The sequence below is a fragment of the Pyricularia oryzae genome, chromosome 5 (assembly GCF_000002495.2).
Source record: "Pyricularia oryzae 70-15 chromosome 5, whole genome shotgun sequence".
NCBI lineage: Eukaryota > Fungi > Ascomycota > Sordariomycetes > Magnaporthales > Pyriculariaceae > Pyricularia > Pyricularia oryzae.
In genome coordinates, this window is record NC_017852.1 from 4,119,143 (window position 1) to 4,136,493 (window position 17,351).

Sequence of the window (17,351 nt, forward strand, 5' to 3'; positions counted from 1 at the left end):
CAACGCCGGGCCGTTCATCTCCGAATTCATGGCGACGATAAATGAACTCACGGGTACTAAACACCGACACGGCAGCGCCCTGCACCCTCAAACACAAGGTGCCGTAGAGATAACCAACCAGGAACTGGACCAAAAGCTACGGTTTTATATCGACAAATACCAGACCAGTTGGAGCGTACATTTGCCTGCTTTGGATTTTGCCCACAACGCCGCGTGGCATTCCAGCCTTGGTATGTGCCCGTTAAAGGTAGTGCTCGGGACCGAACCCCGAAACCCGCTGTCCACCGACCTGCCAACCACGACCGTTGATTCAGACCAGAAACGAAAAGCGCTGCAGATCGTCCGCCAGACTAAAGAAGTCCAAGAGTTGGCTCGCCAAAACGCGCTAAAAACGCAGGCGAGGCAGGAAGAACAAGCCAACAAAAAGCGGCGACCAGTAGATTTTGGCGTTAACGACTATGTTTTCGTCAAGAAAAAAGGGTTTCCGACGACCGCACCGACGACCAGACTGGATTCACAGTGGACCGGACCATGGCAGATTCTAGAAGAACGAGGATATAGCTATGTTCTGGACGTACCTGAATCGTTTAAAGGAAAAAACTTGTTCCACGCAGACCGCCTCCGCAAAGCCGCAATGGACCCATTACCACAACAGAAAAGAGAGCCGCCTCCGCCAGAAGAGATCAACGGAGAACCAGAGTTTGTGGTCGATAAAGTTTTAGCGTCCCGATTATTTGGCCGGAGTAAGACATTGCAATACCAGGTCGCATGGCAAGGATGTGATCCAGACGACACGTGGTACCCGGCTGAAAACTTCAAGAATTCAGCGACAGCCCTTGACGACTTCCACAAGAAGTACAAAGATGCCGCAGGACCGCCGAAGCGATTGGCAATCTGGATAAAAGCCGCTGCCGAGGATAAGTTGGACGAACCGAATCAGGAGGATAACGTGGCGGAGCATGGAGAGTTGAACGGTAAAAGGAAAAAGCGACGACATGGTTAACTTGACAAGAGCCTCGCATGATCTCCTGCGTCGACATACGAGGTTTGGAAGGGGGTAGTGTGACATTTGGACCATGAGATGACCAGACCCTAACCCTGACCCCTGGCCAACGACCCACCAGGGTGATACCTTCATCTACGTCGCGTCAAGCTCAGAACTTTGTTTGTTTCCTTTCTTCTCCTCAGAGTAGAATCTTCGTCGATAGGCGCCAATAGACTAGCTTCCGTGCTATGCTTACCCTGGCCGTGACAATATGGACGTCTATGGGGCTTTTCAGCTTTCTGCTATCGCCGTTCTGGCCGCCCCAGTAACAGTCCGGGTATCCGATACTTATTTTTTCGGCCCAGGCCGAAACATCATCTTTGTGTGGACCGGTATAATCCTGGCTGGCATGCTGAGTCTCACCGTGGAGTTTTACCGCAGCAATGCCATCCACTGCGATGAGAGCAACTGGGGAAACTTCACCACATACAACCCAGAAGATTTCCCTTATTCTGTGGGGAATCTGTGTGGAATCACCTGCTCAGAGGAACATGGCCCCTTTTCTCCCATGAGAAAGGACGCAACGGCCGAGATTTACATAATACCGGCGCCTGTCAAATTCAACTTTGGCACGGCTACCCTGACCGCCGCAGCTTGCTGCATCCCGGCCATTCTATCGCTGGCATCTTTGATGAACAAAATACGCGAGTTCAATTGGAGAAGATCCCGTATGGGTGGCTGGCGCGACGCCAAGCAGGATCCTGGCTTTGACGAGCCCATCGATGGATTCCACGGCGCCACTTTTAGGACCATGAACAGCGTCAACAACAATGTCAGACATCTTTTGAGGTTCATTGAAATTCCCCTCTTCGCCGCCGCAGTCGCCGCCATCTTGATCATTGGAGAGCTGAACCTCTGGGACCCGCACATCGTTCATGGCACTGAACCAATAGCCAGCGTTGGGCAGTGGGCACCCATAGTCACGGCTGGACTGGCAGCACTGGGGTCTCTGTACCTCCTGATAGAGAAGGATGCCACGGCGGCAGAGATGGAGGAAGAGGCCAGGCAGACTGGAAATTCACCTGGCACAGGATGTTGCAGCTGTACACAGCACCACGGTCAATGGTCATCTCCGATCGACTCACATAACCACCACCCTTGGTCTGCCGGCCCCACAGAACCTTTGCGGACGTTTGACACTGCCGGCGAAGGTAGCAACAATTCATGCTCTCCGATCCTTACAAGGCAGAACAGTCGAATGAAGATTGCCAAATACATCAACAAGATTGGCAAAGCCATCAGCACACCCGCATCCGACTTGGACGACGCTTCATTCCGGGCAGGCCCCGCTGGCGACTTTCCTGAGGCTCCTGGGGAGCGTCTAAGGGACCCGAGGATCCAAGAGATCCAAAAGGTCTACAACATCTGGCGGGACGCAAACGGCAACGTCATACCATCACGGACACACAGCGTCGCCGGAAGCAGGACCGCATCTCCGCAGCCTTCAGCATTTAGTCGTACGAGATCTGCCAGTCCTGGCCCTCTTCCAAGGATTCCACCGAGGAGCAGCACCTTGCAGGATCGGAGGTCAAACGCATCCGACATGCCGCAGCTTTCCTTGACCATATCAGCGCCGGCTCCTGCAATGGCCAGAGGGAGGGCTCCGGTTCGGCGGCGGGCGACACTGGAGGTCCCTGCGCAGAACTTTACCAGCTCCGACGGGCTTCAGGTGTCTTCCCCGGCAATCGTCATATCTGCCTCCTCGGATGGCGAATCAGCTACTACCACACCCAGGACGTTGTACAGGGAACCTTTGCAGATCCCCACTGCGTCAACACCCTCCCCTACATGACTTACCTGATCAGATGTCCCCCACCACCTCAACGCATGGCTCGTCTCATCACATGCCAATCGCAGTTTTCTTTTTCATCAGGCCGTACTTTTTGTCCCTACGATGGCGAGTTCGGACGCATCCAACGACGACCACTCCCTCCATGAGAAGATTGCTCGACACTCAGATGAAACCATCTTTAGTCCCCCTCGGGGTCCGACCGTCAGACCCCGAGTGCGCGACTGCATCTGAACAGATATGAGATGATATCACGTGCTGGCCTCGCAACTGGGTGTGCGACCGCAACAGCCAGGCTATTCGAGTCAGCGCCACGAATCTTAAAGGTCTTCGCTGTTACCATAAGGATCAAGCCGGCATGCCGAGATATGGCAGCTCCCGCAGCAGATCGCCGGAATAATATTCTATCCCTGATGCCTGCGACCCGAGTATGGCTTGATGGGTACGTCGAATAGGCTGTCATATGCGAGGACAAGCCGCGTGCGACATGGCGTGTCCTCAACGGGAGCCGTGCATACAGCCTAAAGGTAGTCGGCCACGGCCCTAATCTCCGGGGAATTGTCGATCACGAACAAGTCAAGCAAACCCCATAAGGGACAAAAAAAAGAAAAAACAAAAAAAAAGGTTGACATTGCGCTCGGGCCTCCTTGTGTTTGCCTCGCGAAACGACCATGTCTCTGGATACTTGACGACTGGCTTTCTTTGTGTTATTAACAATTTAGCCTTTCGATACCGTCATTGCAAAGAAAACGATTATCACTGTTGAAAGTTTGCCAATGTGCGATTTCAATACCACAGTTTCTTGTCCAAGTCTTGTATATAATTCCAGCGTCATAAGCTTGGCGATGCCAAGCATTTTGCCTTCCTTTCCCCTGTTGTTCCCTATCAAGATGGTGGGCTGCGTTCCTTTCTTGTTTTCTCATTTTCCGGGTTTAGACAACGGGTGGGCAACTAGTACATAGTTTTAATTTGGAGAAGGGAAAGATAATGTTCCAAGTACATACCCCCTTGTCTTTCAACACAGGGCATAATGATTAACCCTGTTGCTGCATTACTCTTTCTCTTTTTCTTTTTCTCTCTCTCTTTCTCCCCTCATGGATATCGCGGGGCGGAATTCACGAAAGCATTGTAAAAAATAATACCAGCTAACCGTTTTGTAGACTAGACCTAGACCGAGACTAGTTTTCATCCATGACAAACCAACTGAATATATTTCCAGCAAGACCAACTAAGCCTACTCATGTGATGGATTTCGACATAAAAGTTCCCTGTGGCTAGCATAAACATACAAATAAAAACTTAGAGTTTATGTACTGTACTAGCAGAGACGCCCGGCCACTCCGGTGCTCTGTTTTGAGGCTGGCCGTGGTCGGGATAACCCTAAAATGTCTGCTCCTGAGAATTTATAAGTTGACGCATCTTTTTTTTTGCTCTTCTTACGTGTGGTTTAGACCAAAGGAAACTTCGAGAAAATAGCTCGTTCACTAACAAAAAAAAAACATGCTCGTCCAAACACTACTCCCTTTGACTTATTGATGTTCTTTTGTGTTATTTTCATCCGAGTGCCGCCAACCTTGCATGCGTGTAATTGTAGGAACCCTGTTCATCTGGACGTTCAGGCTTGGTTTGCGGAATGACCGATTTTTTTTTTTTTTTTTTAAAAAAAGGCGTGGTCTGTTCTCCATTTAGCCATATAATGTAGATTTAGATTTAAACACTGCAGCTTGAGCTTTTCTGGGGTCTACAGTGGGAATAAAAAAAAGTCACGAGTGTGCTAGGACCCTGGGGCCAGGGTGGTGCTGGCTGGTATTATTATTCTGCCGACCAAGTCGTACACAGCGGCTCTGTACGTAGTATGGATTTTCATTACACCAAAAATAGAACACCATGGAAGGCATATTCAAAATACCTACCTTACGTACCTACTTAGGCAAATTTATTTACTGCTCGTATTGGCAGCAGCTTTTCATCATGACATATCCTAGTTGTCAAAGCTATTCTCAAAATACAATGATCTCCACACTAGCATCTTATCCTTGATTAAAATGTGTATTTTAGCTTCAAAGTAATAAGGAATTTTTATAAATTCAGCGAGCTGCTTACTCTCTACTTGTATCTTGATTTTCTTATCCAACACCCATCTCGTCCACTCTTTGATTTCATTTCACTATATTTTCCACTTTCCTTAAGGTCTCTTTTGCTTAAAATAATACCTACATTCGCTTTGCGTTTTCCAACTTTTACTCAAGTTTCAAAGCTACACTTTTTTCAACATGTTCCGCAGTTCTTTTATTTCCGGCTCTCTTCTTCTTCTCTCTCTTTTGGGCAATGTTCAAGCCGGTGTTGTTCAGCCCCCGGCTGTTAAATCTGCTATTATCCCAATTGAACTCGATCTTGACCCCCAACTCATCATAAAAGCCGGTGGTTTGACCCCGAAGCTTGCCAAGACGGTGACCAACCAGCAAATTGTTACGGCGGCACTCGACACCGATATTATCCAGGAGATTAAAAAGAAACATCCCCGTAAACCCACCTACGTTTACACACTCACCATTGACGATGACAAAATTATAAAGGCTTGGAAACGCCATAATGGAGTGGGGCAAGCTGCAGAGAACCAAAGGAACAAACCACCCTTCGGCTATTCAGCAACGACTTTGGCAGAATCTACTAATTTAGCTTGGAAGAGATTTAATGGGTATTGGACAATCAAGGGCGATCAAGCGCGTTGGACTGGAAACATGGATTCTCTTCAGCTGGAAAGAGACCCCGAGCTCAAGGGGGGAATGGCGCAGTGGTTAAGCGCCATGGCTGTTACTTGAGTAACGTAGGTTCGAATCCTGCTCCCTCCACCTCCTCCCCGCTTACCCGTGGCAAGGATAACCCGGCTGGCTATCGACAACAACCACCCGCCTGTGCCGTCGAGCCCACACTTGTTGGGAACTTCGTCTCCATGGCTACAAACGACCGACAGCTCCGCTGTTTGGACACAGGCCCCTCTCGATGAAGAGCCGTCAACTGCCGTCAGACGAATCCTCCGTGCGCCTGAAGGCACGGGGTCGCGTCAGTGAACAAACCTGTAAGCAGGACCGGGCACGAACCCGGTCAGGCTCGATTCGCTTCTATGCCCTTGTTTTCCGCTGTGTAAATAGAGAAAATAGAAAGCGCGCCGAGATACCCCTCGGGAGGTTGCTAACGGCCGGCTAATGAGCCGGGCCGAGCCCGGCGTTAAATAATACTACTACTACTACCTACTAAATACCCCGAGCTCAAGCAAATGCTATATGGAGCCTTGCATGCAGCGCCACATGCCAAGGTCGAAGAACCCGACTGGTGATGCTGATTCCGCCGCAGATGGGAGTGGTAGACGTTGCTTGTCGGGGTCGAGGGATTCGCGAGGGAGCCGGACAGGCCAAGGAGGGCTTCTGGTCCTAGGCGGTGTGATGAGCGTAGTATTCGCCTGGGCTCACTGGTTCAAATTTGCGGATGTTGCAGACAATGGGTTCGGCCCTATTTGAAGCAAGCCATGGCAGGTGTCAATAATGTGTATAAGATAGAGCATATAACAATGGAGCCCGTTGCGTAAAATGTATTGGTTATCCGTCTAGAGCAAGACCAAGGAGTTCACCGAGTTCTGCCGAATCTGTAGTATAAATCATTGCCTTCATCTGTCAAAAAGCCTCCCGTGACCGCTAGCCCTGTGAAAAGAACCCGAAATGTTTATTTAATGCGGGAAAAAGCCGCCCACAAAACGTAAATGCGCATTTTCTTTTTTTTTCACACCTCTGAGAAAGCTGACTGTGGACCAGTAAAGTCATAAATACACAAGATAACCCTACGGCTAGCCTTCCGTTCCGCTGCTGCGGAATGTTGCACAAAGGGCGGCGTAGTGGTGCGTTAGGTCAAGCACGTTCTGCGGCAGGCTCGTAGCCTGGATAATGCTGCGGACCTTGACGGCGCCCTCATCCTCGATGAGTGACCGGATAGTGTTGAGTAGCTCGGGAGAGAACTCCGAGTACCAACGGTATTGCCAGGTGACAAGCCTAATCACCGCGGCCACTGTGTCGCGGGTGCTGTTTGGCTTCCGTTCATAGGCTCGTAGTATGCCTGTGAGAGCCTTGGGGCTAAATCGTTGGCTCAGACAGGCCCGGTACGCCTCGACAGCCTCATCTGTGTGGTGAAGGCGCTCGGCCAGCGCTCCCAGTATCTCCCATTCCTCGGCTGACTTTTTGTACTGCAAAGATTGCAGCTTGAGTTGCGCCATTTGTGTGCGCCAAATTGTATATTGCCGAAGGTCCTCGTAAAGTACCATGAACAAGCTGTCTAGCCAGCGTTCACAAAGACGCTTGTTGTTCAGTTTGGAATGATCGCTCGGTACGATGCCCTTTTCTAGTAGTCAGCACACGAATTTATGTTGCACGACCAAGGAACAGACCCGAAAAATGGACATAGACTTACATTCTCCTGATCCTCTTTCACCTCGGAAGGATCAGCAGTGGTCAGCGGCTTTTCCAGGCCCTGCCCGTTCGGCGCCGCCGAGTCGGCCTTTTCCGCGGGCCCTGTCTCAATGTGAGAGTCTGTGTCAGACTCACCGTCCTGAGCAGCAGCGGTATTGGTGTTGTTCGGAGAAGATCCCCGAAGACCGTCGGTGCTCGCGCTACGTTCCTGAGTCGAGTCCCTCACTTCTGTCCTCTCCATATGGTATTCATCTTCCATTACGAACACAATACTCCTGGTCTTGAGCAACTGATCCCATCCAATCTTTGAAGTCATCTCGGTCAGAATCTTGTAGGCGTGCTTGAAAGTACCCCTGTAACCGGCTGCCCGCAAGTTAAGAAGTGGCTCAGCGACCTGCTCATTGTACCTACCCTCTGGCTCGCTGTCGATCTCGTCCAATCGTGTCTCGACCAAGGTGGGCAAATAAACGTCCTTGGGCTCCGGCATCAGAGGTGCGTCCTTGTCCTGGTAGGTGAACATTGGGCATGAGTTGAGGATTGTCAGGGCGTTTTCCCAGTCCTCCATCGCAACGTATACCTCGGCCAGCCGGGCCCACGTGCCAAACTCGCTCGGTGCCGCAATCGTACTCCTATCGGCACAAGCCAGTGCCATTCGTAACCTCTCCTCCTTCTGCTCAGGGGTAGTGGCGGTCTTGGCCTTCTTCAGCAAGAATTCTGCCTGAGCGTCAAGCATAACATAGTCCATAGGAATTTCCTGCAAGGCTTGATGCAGCACGCGCACACCCTTCACCTCCTCGTTGCCCAAGAAAAGCACCTTGGAGAGCAATGACGCAACCTCAACATTTTGTGACCTCAACTTCTCGAAAAGGTTGATACCTGAGACGAACCTTCCAGTCGTCTGGAAATATCTCAGGAGACCACTTGCCAAGTGATTAGAGACAACGTTGGGAACTTGGACAGTCGAGTCCGACCCAAGTTGCCAACCTGAAGGTTGCGTCAGTAACGTATTGCATATTGCACACCAGAACGCACCCTGAGGTCTGGTCTTTCTCACCTCTGAAGAATAGTTGCTCGGCAGCGCTGAGGAATCGATGCTCAGTTTCCGTGCTGGTGACGGGATTGAATCTGCGAACGCCCATTATCTTCCTGATGGTCTCTCCACTGCCGTCGTCCGCGTATGAGTAGGCGCGCAGAACGCTGCAGAGGTACGTCTCCAGCCATAGCTCGTCGGTAGCCTTCCGCTTCTCTCCCCTCTCATCAACACCATAGCTTTCGACCGAACCCGGGATAGTGACGTGTACTCGCATATCAATGCGAGATAGCGCATTGTAGCAACTGTTTAACGAATATACCAGTCAGCCCCTTTCTCTTCTTCAAACAGTCGTTGGCATGACGAGAGTGACGGCGCCCGTACCAGTACACTCCCTGGACTATCTTGGTTGTTGCAGCCTGGCCATGGTCTTTGTAGGTGAGTGTGTTGATATATGCCGCCAAGCTCGCCGAGGATGACGCGTCGACACCTGTGACATGGTGGTAGACGCCAATCTAGAGTATTGTAGACGAGTGTCAGACATTTTCGACAGAGCCAGAGAGAGAGAGAGCAAGAAACCCTTCTTCCGTACCTGCTTTCCAGGGCTCCGTGTCTGTTGTTTTGTGAGGTGGACAAGGTCTGGAGGGCCCAGCTCGCGCAAGGCGATCAACTGATCTGTGCGGGCATCAATGGCCTCGTGGAGGATCTCCTCGGTGATTCTGATGTTATGGGCCGGTTAGAAATCCTTCCGTGGTTGAGCTGCAAGGAAATACGGGCGGATACGAACTCGGGTACAGCCGGCGCAACCATCACGAAATTCAGTTATCAAGTCGCAAGACTCGAGCTTGCGAAAAGGGAGAGGGTTTGTTGCTTCGCGAAATCGTGGTTGGAAGGGCGGATAGCGCCTTGTTGTTTTGATTTCAAGCTTGGAGAAGGACAAGGTGTCTAGCTGCGATTGGCGCCCGATGCAGTCCCGCAGCTGCTGGCAGTCGACTGATGTTGGTGGGATTTAATTCACGGGCTTGAAAGATTAGCACAAGTTGGAAGCGCCCGCCGGTCCATCAATCAATCGAGCTCAAAGACCAGCTTAGCATGTGCACAGACCATCAATCTGCGCGTACCTTCCCAGTTCCCACGTTGCTTGATCCTTGGCCCGGTACCTGTCTAGGTAGTCCCCGCAGCAGTTTGGCTGGTGATCCTCGTATACGACCACTCTAGCACAGTGTTATCTACAGTAAAAGAAGTTCAGGTTGGAGAAACGGTCGCCAAGCACTTTACGTAGTGTGGTACCCTTGGTAGCGTGCGGCGCGTCGATCGCGACTTGTTCATTTGTTGTAATTATTCACAACCTGCAAACTGCATCAGAGGTACCTTTGAGCTTGAATACACACAATCATATAATCCCAATTGGAAAGCAGAATTCCTAAAGGGCAATGGCTAGGCTGATGCCGCCAAGTCGCCACAATGGTAACAACAATCTTCCCTCAATTTGCCTCCGCATTGGAAACAGACGGCTAGCCCAGTACTAACCCTCGCTCCACTTGCAGCCCTCGTTCGCTGCCATCAATGTCGAACCGGAGGAAAACTTAGATGAGGATATCGAAGATACTAGACAAATACAGGTCGACGAAGCCTTGAAACTATACCAGAATGCATTGAAGCTACATGCACAAGGCCCAAAGTCCTACGACGATGCCTCCAAGGCGTATGACCAGCTTTTTGAATCCGCAATATTCAAGCTACCCGAAGCGATCACCGAGTATGAGCGTGCACAGCGCCCACAAACGCCCTTCTTGTCCCAAGAAACCGCATTCTCTGCAGCTCTCGACGTTGCAAATCCCGATGGCGACCCTTCCGCCACAAGCCTGCCTCAAGTCTACTATTTAGCATACAAGAACCATGGTCACTTTCGACTCGATCGGATCCGACATGAGGCTAGGGTTGCGAGCCGAGAAGGCAGACCGAACATTTTTGACCAAGACGAAACACAGACTGAAGCTCTTGGTGTCTTGAGCGACTTCGAGGCCGCTCTGGACCGCGACCCATCGGATGCAGAGCTATGGAGGAGGGCTGCCCGCGTCTCCGCCTTTCTGAAAAGTGCCCGGGTCAGTCGATACTGCTTAGAGGCCGCTATCGAGCTTGATGATGATCCTGCTGTTGGCGACGTAGAACCCCCGTCTCTGGCGGAAGGCTATGCCGGTGAACAATTGAAGAATCAATTGCAGGTCCTTGGAGACGACATGGCACTGTCACATCCTGCGATGGGGCCATTTGTGAAGTACGAAGTGCCAGACTTTCTGAAGCGCTTTCTGGACCCTCTGCCATTCCTTCCTAACCCAATCAAGGAAATCGCCATACCAAAGTCTACCAAAGACGAGGAATCGTTATCTAGACTGATCCTGGTAGCCCAGGTAGCCGACTGGACAAACGTCGGACTGGCTATAATTGCCGCGTTTCTCAACCACGGCGCCTCTGGAAGAGGTGTCTTTATTGAGGTGCCAGAGGTATTAGAAGATGAGCAGGACGTTGTCATGGACGTAGACAGCGAGTTGCAGGCCCAGATTGAAGCTCAAGTTCTCGAAGAGTCAAGATCTGGCTCTGCGGGATCTGAAAAACCCGCTGCTGCCACCAGTGACACACAACAGACAGCCGCTAATACTGATAGCACTCCTGCTACCAAACCAGCTGCGGACACCACTTCACCAGGAGAGGGACGCAAGGATAGCACTGCTTCTTTGGGCTTTAGGAAACGCTCACAGTCGGAAGCAGGCCTGGCTGATGGCGGGGATGAAGAAGCTGTGGATTCAAAGCGACCCAAACGTGCTAGGCGACGCGATACAGCAGTTGAGGAAGTGGTTGATCCAAGCACAATCATTGCGAACCAGCTGCGGCCATATCAAACTGCAGACCATGAACTGTTTCAGCTCATCCAAGAGACAACGAAAACCTTGGGGATAAATGACCCAGATGCCTCGAAAAAGATCTCTGAGATCCTGGAATCCTGCTCATCAGAGGACCGACTCAGCAAGCTATCCTCTCAGGTAGCACAGGATCTCGCAGCAACCATAAGCACTTTCACTATGGAGCAATCCAAAGTTCTTCTGAACAAAGAACCTGCGCCAACACTGGGTCTGAATGCCTTCTTGGAACATACCAAACCTGGCACGTCACCCGCATCAGAGAAACCACCAGCCAACGAAACAGCAGGACTCAAGGCTTTCATTGCCAGGATCAACGGTGGCTGGTTCACCCTTGAGGACTGTGCGTTTCGATGGTTATCGGCTCTATGCCACAGCTACACCGCCTCGAGGTGGTCTGAAGAACGAAAGCGAGCTGTTGTGCATGTCATAACCCGGCTTGATGATGGTATATACCAGCGCCTACAGTATGAATCCCAAAACCACCAGGACTCAAATCCTAGCGTGGTCGAAAATCAGCCGACGATGGAGGCCCTTGCCCAAATGCTATTCGAACTGCATCTCGACATATACGAGCGCGTCACTAACCCTAACAGCTTGGTTGACGCTGAACAACGCAAAGAATCGAGGACCCGATTGATGCGGTGGTTATTTTTGCGGTCGCAACTATTTGATTCAGGCAAGGCGCAGCCTTCAGAGGAACTAACACTTCGGTTCTGCTGGGCGGTCGTTTTTGCCACAACACTGTCCGACACGGTCTCGCCAGACCATGTCCTGGATTCTTGGCGGTCGCTCCGAGAAGTGGTCGAGCAGGCTGGAACGGCGGAAATATTCCTCCCCAACAATGTGGTCATGCCCGAGGTCTCAGTCAAGGCTGTGGATAGAGAGATCAGTAAACTCACTACCATGGACTTTTTCTTGGGATTGTTCAAGGAGGATATGGGTGATCCAGTCGCAGTCATCAGTTCTCTGGAACCGGTCCTCAATCCTGACAGTGTCGCAGTGGTCACAGATCCTGACACCCCCATCAATGGAATGGCACAGGATGGGGAGTCTGGCGAGCCCACCGGAGTTTCCGTCAAAGAATGCGCAACTCAGACACTTCAGGATCTCTGGAAGTTTGTTAGGGGAAGCAGCACAGACCTCAGATTATTCCTGTGGAAAAGGCTGGGTGATGCGTACCGTGCCATCAAGTATAACACCATGCAGTTCTCCTGCCTTCTTCGCAGTATTGAGATGATTGTGGACGACTTTGAGCGCGAATCTTATCTCACTGCCTCGGCCGAGACTCGCACCAGTATACTGATTCACATGCTCAGAAATCTGGATGACCTGTTGATACACGCGTTGCACCTCGCTCTCAACGATAATACCTCATTTGATATCATCGACGACAACCATTTGGGAGCAACGGCAGCAGCACTCGCAAAATTGAGCTGCATACTGCACGTATGCGCCATTTACGAGGACGAAGTCAGCATCGGGCTAAAACAAAACAGCAATGTCGGCAGCAGCTTTAGGAAATCGTTGCTGGATCTTTTGCACAACTTCCAGGCCCGAACTTGGTGTCTGCAATACTGTGTCTTGAAGGTTGGCATCGGATCGAACAAGGAGCTGTTTACCAAACCAAGCAGCCATTTGTCTCAGCTCCTTGCCGCTATCCACCAGGTCCTTGGGCTCCGCAAGATGTGTAAAGCATCCAATCGCATCTTCCCCAAAATGATGCGTGTTGAGCTTCTTAGGCAGACAGAGGCCGAGGATTGGGAAAGGGATCTGGGACAGGTACTCTACGATCTCCACGGACTGAAACTGGGAGTAGAGGTCGAAGACCACGGCTGTCCTCCGGAAAAGCTCGAAAAGCGGAACGCAATTGCATTGGTAGAAAAGATCACCATTCTGGCCGATCGCATGTCGATGAAGGATCTTCTCAAGTCGGAGCTCAAGACTACCATTGAGCATATGTCGCAGGCTATCGGACAAACCAAGTCCACGCCTCAGATGATTCACAACCTGCGCAACTTTACCGAGTACCTCAAGAAGCCTATCCACCCACTGCGGCTTTACCAGGCCTGGAAAGGCACCGTGAGCATAGATGCAGTGACAGTTACAACATCAGAAGCAGCACTTGCAGAGCACGGTTGGTTCTTCCTGCTCGGCATGATCGCGTTCAGCAAATTCAAGCAGGTCGATCTCAACAGGCGACAGACCCCAGGCGCGACTGATGATCTGCGTATTGGTCAGGCCTCCTTGAGAAGTCAGATTCAATTCACGCCAGACCGTTGGGATGCGTGGCTTAGACTGGCCGAATGTTACGACTATGAACTAGACGAGGCCGTTCTCTGGACGGCCGATAAGATCAACAAAGACAGGGCTGAGCTCCTCAAGTTTCAGCGGAGCTCAATACACTGTTACAGCCTGGCGCTGTCCCATTCCTACTCAATGTCGAGAGAGCTGTCCGACAACGATTCCGAGGCGCTATACGATCTGTATTACAATTTTGGAATGCGGATGTATGCATCCAGCAGAGAGCCCTTCGGCATGGAGCCATTCAAGCACTCCGAACAGGAGAGATTTTTCATCGACACGGGTGAAAGCGAAAACGGCACCTACAAGAAGATCTTGCATATGGAGATGACGGATTACCAGGTCTGGAAGTACGCGGCGAGCCTATTCAGAAAGGCGATGGCAAGACGACCAAAGGATTGGAAGTAGGTACACCTTGTGATGACGAACCCATAGTATGCATGTTGGGGAAGCTAACATAATCGTAGGAGCGCTTACATGTACTCAAAATGTCTCTGGAAAATGTATGCAACTCCAGATGATCGTCTGCCAGAGAGTACCAAACGAACCAAGCCTGGCAAGGAGCTTCTCATATCCGCGCTTGAAAAAGCCGTCGAGGTTGTGTCATGGCTTCCGAAACCTAGACATGGTCAAGATCCTGTCATCGAGCCCCATTACAAAATCCTCGTGGTACTATACAAGCTCGTTTCTCGGGGTGACATGACCGCACAGGAGGCCGCGGATGTTCTCCAGCGGCAGCCGTATGCTGTCCGCAGAGGCGAGGATGTCTTGATCGGAGACGGCGACTCGGATGATAAGGAAGAATGGGAAGAGTACGTGATCAAGTACCTCTGCCACCTGCGTGACAAGGACAAGTCGAACTGGCAGCATCGGATGATCATCCGACACGCCCGCATCCTGTTTGACTCTGATGAAAACGGTTCCGATGGGGAAAAGTCGGATGGCAAAGAGGTTTTTATGGGAGCAAAAGCCGCCTTCTCGGTATTGCGCGAGTCCATGTTCACCAAGACAATGGTGATGAATGTGTGGAAGTGCGACGCCGAGAGGCCCGGTCGCCATCACGTGTATACGGAACAGTATGTGAGATTCATGACACGGCTGCTGGTCGCTATGGACGACCGAGTCAATCTCGAAGCGCTGCTCCGACGGATCCGCAAGAAAGGAGCCGACTTTTATCACTTCAACGAGCTGTGGCACTATTGCGTGCTTGCTTACACGCGTCTCATCCGCCAGGCGTATCAGATTCCTACGACCGAAGAGGAGACGTTCAAGAACGTGAGCCTGGACGAGTTCGAAATCGTAGCGGAAAGAATTACAGAGTGGGCTGTCAAACTCAAGGCGGAGGAGCACTCGGCGTTTGATGCGATGAAAGAAGCCATCGAGCTGAAGAAGCTAAACGCAAACCTTACCAAGGCAACACCTATCGACGACCTTGTCAGTGACTGTTACTGTCTAATCTATAGTGAGGTCGGCAGCGACCTACCGGGGCCACCGCCGGCCCAGATTCTCGAGGACAGGGCAAAGCAGAAAGAAGCTGCTGCCGCTGCCAGTGCCGAAGAGCGCCCGACTGGACTGAACAGCTTCTTGAGCGCGCTGGATACCAAAGCCAATAGCAGCAGGGCTGGATCGGAGGCGCCAGATAAGACCGCTGTCGAGCAGTCGTCACGACCGAGGAAAGCAGCGGGTGTACGTCGACCAGATATCCTTCGCAAAGCTGAACAGGCGGTCCTCCGGGCCATGGAGCCGCCACAGGCGAAGACGGCCGCCGGCGCCTCATCAGCTCGCGCTGGTGCCAACGGCGAGAATGGCAGGAAGTCCCGCATGAGCTCTGCCGGATCCGTGGGCGGCGGCAAGACCAGTCGCATGTCGCCCGGAGAGGCCGAGGGCGGCGGCAACGGCGGCGATGCCGAAGACGAAGACATTGAGATGACGGAGGTAGCGGACGAGGACGAAGACAGCCGTGGGCCTGCGATCGACAACGAGAACGACGATGGGGCTGACGCGGATAGCGAAGGTTCCAGCCCCAGGGGCAGCAATCAAGACTCCACGGATGACGAGTCAGACCTTAGTGACGTGCCTCCCGATTACGAGGACAACATGCCAGCCAGCCTCATGTTCCCGAATCTGCGTAGGAGCGTGGAGTCTGCTGGGCCGGTAGCTACTAGCGACAGCGAGGCCATCGGTAGCTCGGACGAAGGATCCGGTGTCGACGAGGAGGAGGAGGATGAGGAGGCGGTCCTGGAGGAAGAGGATAACGAGCAGGAGGACGAGCAGGATGATGAGCAAGAAGAGGATGGCGAGGAGGATGAAGAAGGAGACGGAGATGAGGAGATCGAAGAGGAAGGCGGAGCGGAAGACGAGGACCAGGAGATGGCGGACGATGACGAAGCAGAGGAAGAAGAAGCCCAAGAAGGCGAATAAACGCAGGGTGCTTCCCAGGCATCCCTGAAACGATAAGTGTTGTATTTCACATCTCTGCATAATTGCATCTTAACGGAGGATTAGGACGCCTAACTCGCTTGGTACAGCGTAGGGTGTTTAGGGAGTTCTGGTTTGGCTTTCTGTCGAGTTGTTAGTCTAGATCAAGTCTGGCGTGAAGGAGTTTCTGAAGACTTTACCCATGTCCACTGTCCTCTGTTAGTCGCATGGTCAAATGAAATAATCAAAGTCATGAATGAAAGATGCGCTTCTACTATGGATAACATGACAAATATCCAACCCATCCTCTAAACGCCGGCTATTTGACGCCACGAAATGGAAGCCCGGATCCAAGAAATTTTTTTTCTTCCTTTTTTTCTCCAGAGCGGGCCAAATTGATGTCTCCTCAGTTCCTCGCAAACTCGGCAACGCACACAAATGTCCCTCCCGTCCACAGGGCGACTAACCCCTTCCACCGTTGTAATCAGCGCCGCCGGTCCTCCTCAACTCCTTGACGACGTCGTCCTTCTTCAGATCGCTCTTGTCCTCGGTCTGTATGTCGAGGCTGTAGTGGTTCATGACGCGCATGACGGCGTTCTTTTGGTTGATGATGCCGAAGCGGCGCTTGCCGATGTTGCCCTCGACGTTCTTGCCGTTCCAGATGACGAGCACGAACTTGGTGCGGGTGCTCTCGCTGTCGTTTGCGTACTCGACGCGCGCGTAGCCGTACTGGTCCTTGGCGTCGTCGAGCTTGGACACGAACTCGTCCCAGCCCTCGGTGCCCGTCGTCAGCTCGGCCTCCTTGCCCGACGGCGTCAGCAGCAGCCAGTTGGTGCTGTCCTTGTCGGACCGCACGGCATCGTAGGCCGCGCGGATCTCGGGCGTGTCGACGTTGACGGCGTTCATGGCGGAAGAGGAGACTGGGATGAGATGTGGATGCGGCTTGATGAGAGGGTAAGATAGGGAGGGGGGTGGTTGTGTTGTGCGAGGGTAGCTTCTAGATCCGTGTTCAACCCCAAAGATAGTCGTTTTGTATTTGTCTGTTGTTGCGCAAAGGTCAATTGAATCCAATTTCTGCTTATTATGCCAATTATCCTTTAGAAAAAGCTTGATGAGAACCTGACAGCGAGGCTGAGACGTACCTTGTTTGTGAGGCTTCAGGTTTGGCCCCAAAAGACTCCAGATTCAAGACCAGGCCTGCCCCTGATAATCCCAAGGTTGACCTGTTCGGTACGCTCCAGAATGAGGGGGAGGGGTTAGGGTCGGCGATCGTCACTGGGGACAATTCTGGATGCCAAAGTTGCAACAGGGGTACCCTGCACCTAGCGGGCAAGTTGAAGCTGTGACTGTGACGTTCGTTCATTCTTCAACTTTGCCCCGCATCTACCGA

General features: G+C 51.9%; 5 protein-coding genes and 1 pseudogene across 6 annotated transcripts; 4 read left to right on the plus strand and 2 right to left on the minus strand.

Moving 5' to 3' along the window:
• Nucleotides 1-1,082: 1,082 nt before the first annotated feature.
• Nucleotides 1,083-2,983, plus strand: MGG_17535 (uncharacterized protein; the record flags this gene model as incomplete). Its single annotated transcript, XM_003718983.1, has 2 exons — nucleotides 1,083-2,432; nucleotides 2,501-2,983. Exons 1-2 carry the CDS (start codon nucleotides 1,257-1,259, stop codon nucleotides 2,981-2,983), a joined length of 1,659 nt encoding a protein of 552 aa, XP_003719031.1. The 5' UTR covers nucleotides 1,083-1,256.
• Nucleotides 2,984-5,013: 2,030 nt separating this feature from the next.
• Nucleotides 5,014-6,612, plus strand: MGG_17536 (uncharacterized protein). The gene is made up of 3 exons (XM_003718984.1): nucleotides 5,014-5,371; nucleotides 5,666-5,873; nucleotides 6,103-6,612. Exons 1-3 carry the CDS (start codon nucleotides 5,108-5,110, stop codon nucleotides 6,267-6,269), a joined length of 639 nt encoding a protein of 212 aa, XP_003719032.1. The 5' UTR covers nucleotides 5,014-5,107; the 3' UTR covers nucleotides 6,270-6,612.
• Nucleotides 5,615-5,686, plus strand: MGG_20258 (annotated as a pseudogene). Its single transcript has one exon. The product of its transcript is annotated as a tRNA-OTHER (tRNA).
• On the minus strand, nucleotides 6,370-9,469 carry MGG_00106 (bud site selection protein 7). The gene is made up of 6 exons (XM_003718985.1): nucleotides 9,109-9,469; nucleotides 8,914-9,040; nucleotides 8,706-8,836; nucleotides 8,346-8,626; nucleotides 7,293-8,275; nucleotides 6,370-7,218 (listed from the first exon to the last, which is right to left on the minus strand). Exons 1-6 carry the CDS (start codon nucleotides 9,129-9,131, stop codon nucleotides 6,676-6,678), a joined length of 2,088 nt encoding a protein of 695 aa, XP_003719033.1. The 5' UTR covers nucleotides 9,132-9,469; the 3' UTR covers nucleotides 6,370-6,675.
• A 167-nt stretch (nucleotides 9,470-9,636) lies between these two features.
• MGG_00105 (uncharacterized protein) lies at nucleotides 9,637-16,341 on the plus strand. The gene is made up of 3 exons (XM_003718986.1): nucleotides 9,637-9,788; nucleotides 9,869-13,947; nucleotides 14,011-16,341. The coding sequence occupies exons 1-3, from the start codon at nucleotides 9,786-9,788 to the stop codon at nucleotides 15,962-15,964; spliced, it is 6,036 nt and encodes a 2,011-aa protein (XP_003719034.1). The 5' UTR covers nucleotides 9,637-9,785; the 3' UTR covers nucleotides 15,965-16,341.
• Nucleotides 16,203-17,193, minus strand: MGG_00104 (uncharacterized protein). The gene is made up of 2 exons (XM_003718987.1): nucleotides 17,104-17,193; nucleotides 16,203-17,001 (listed from the first exon to the last, which is right to left on the minus strand). Exon 2 carries the CDS (start codon nucleotides 16,865-16,867, stop codon nucleotides 16,424-16,426), a length of 444 nt encoding a protein of 147 aa, XP_003719035.1. The 5' UTR covers nucleotides 16,868-17,001; nucleotides 17,104-17,193; the 3' UTR covers nucleotides 16,203-16,423.
• Nucleotides 17,194-17,351: the final 158 nt, after the last annotated feature.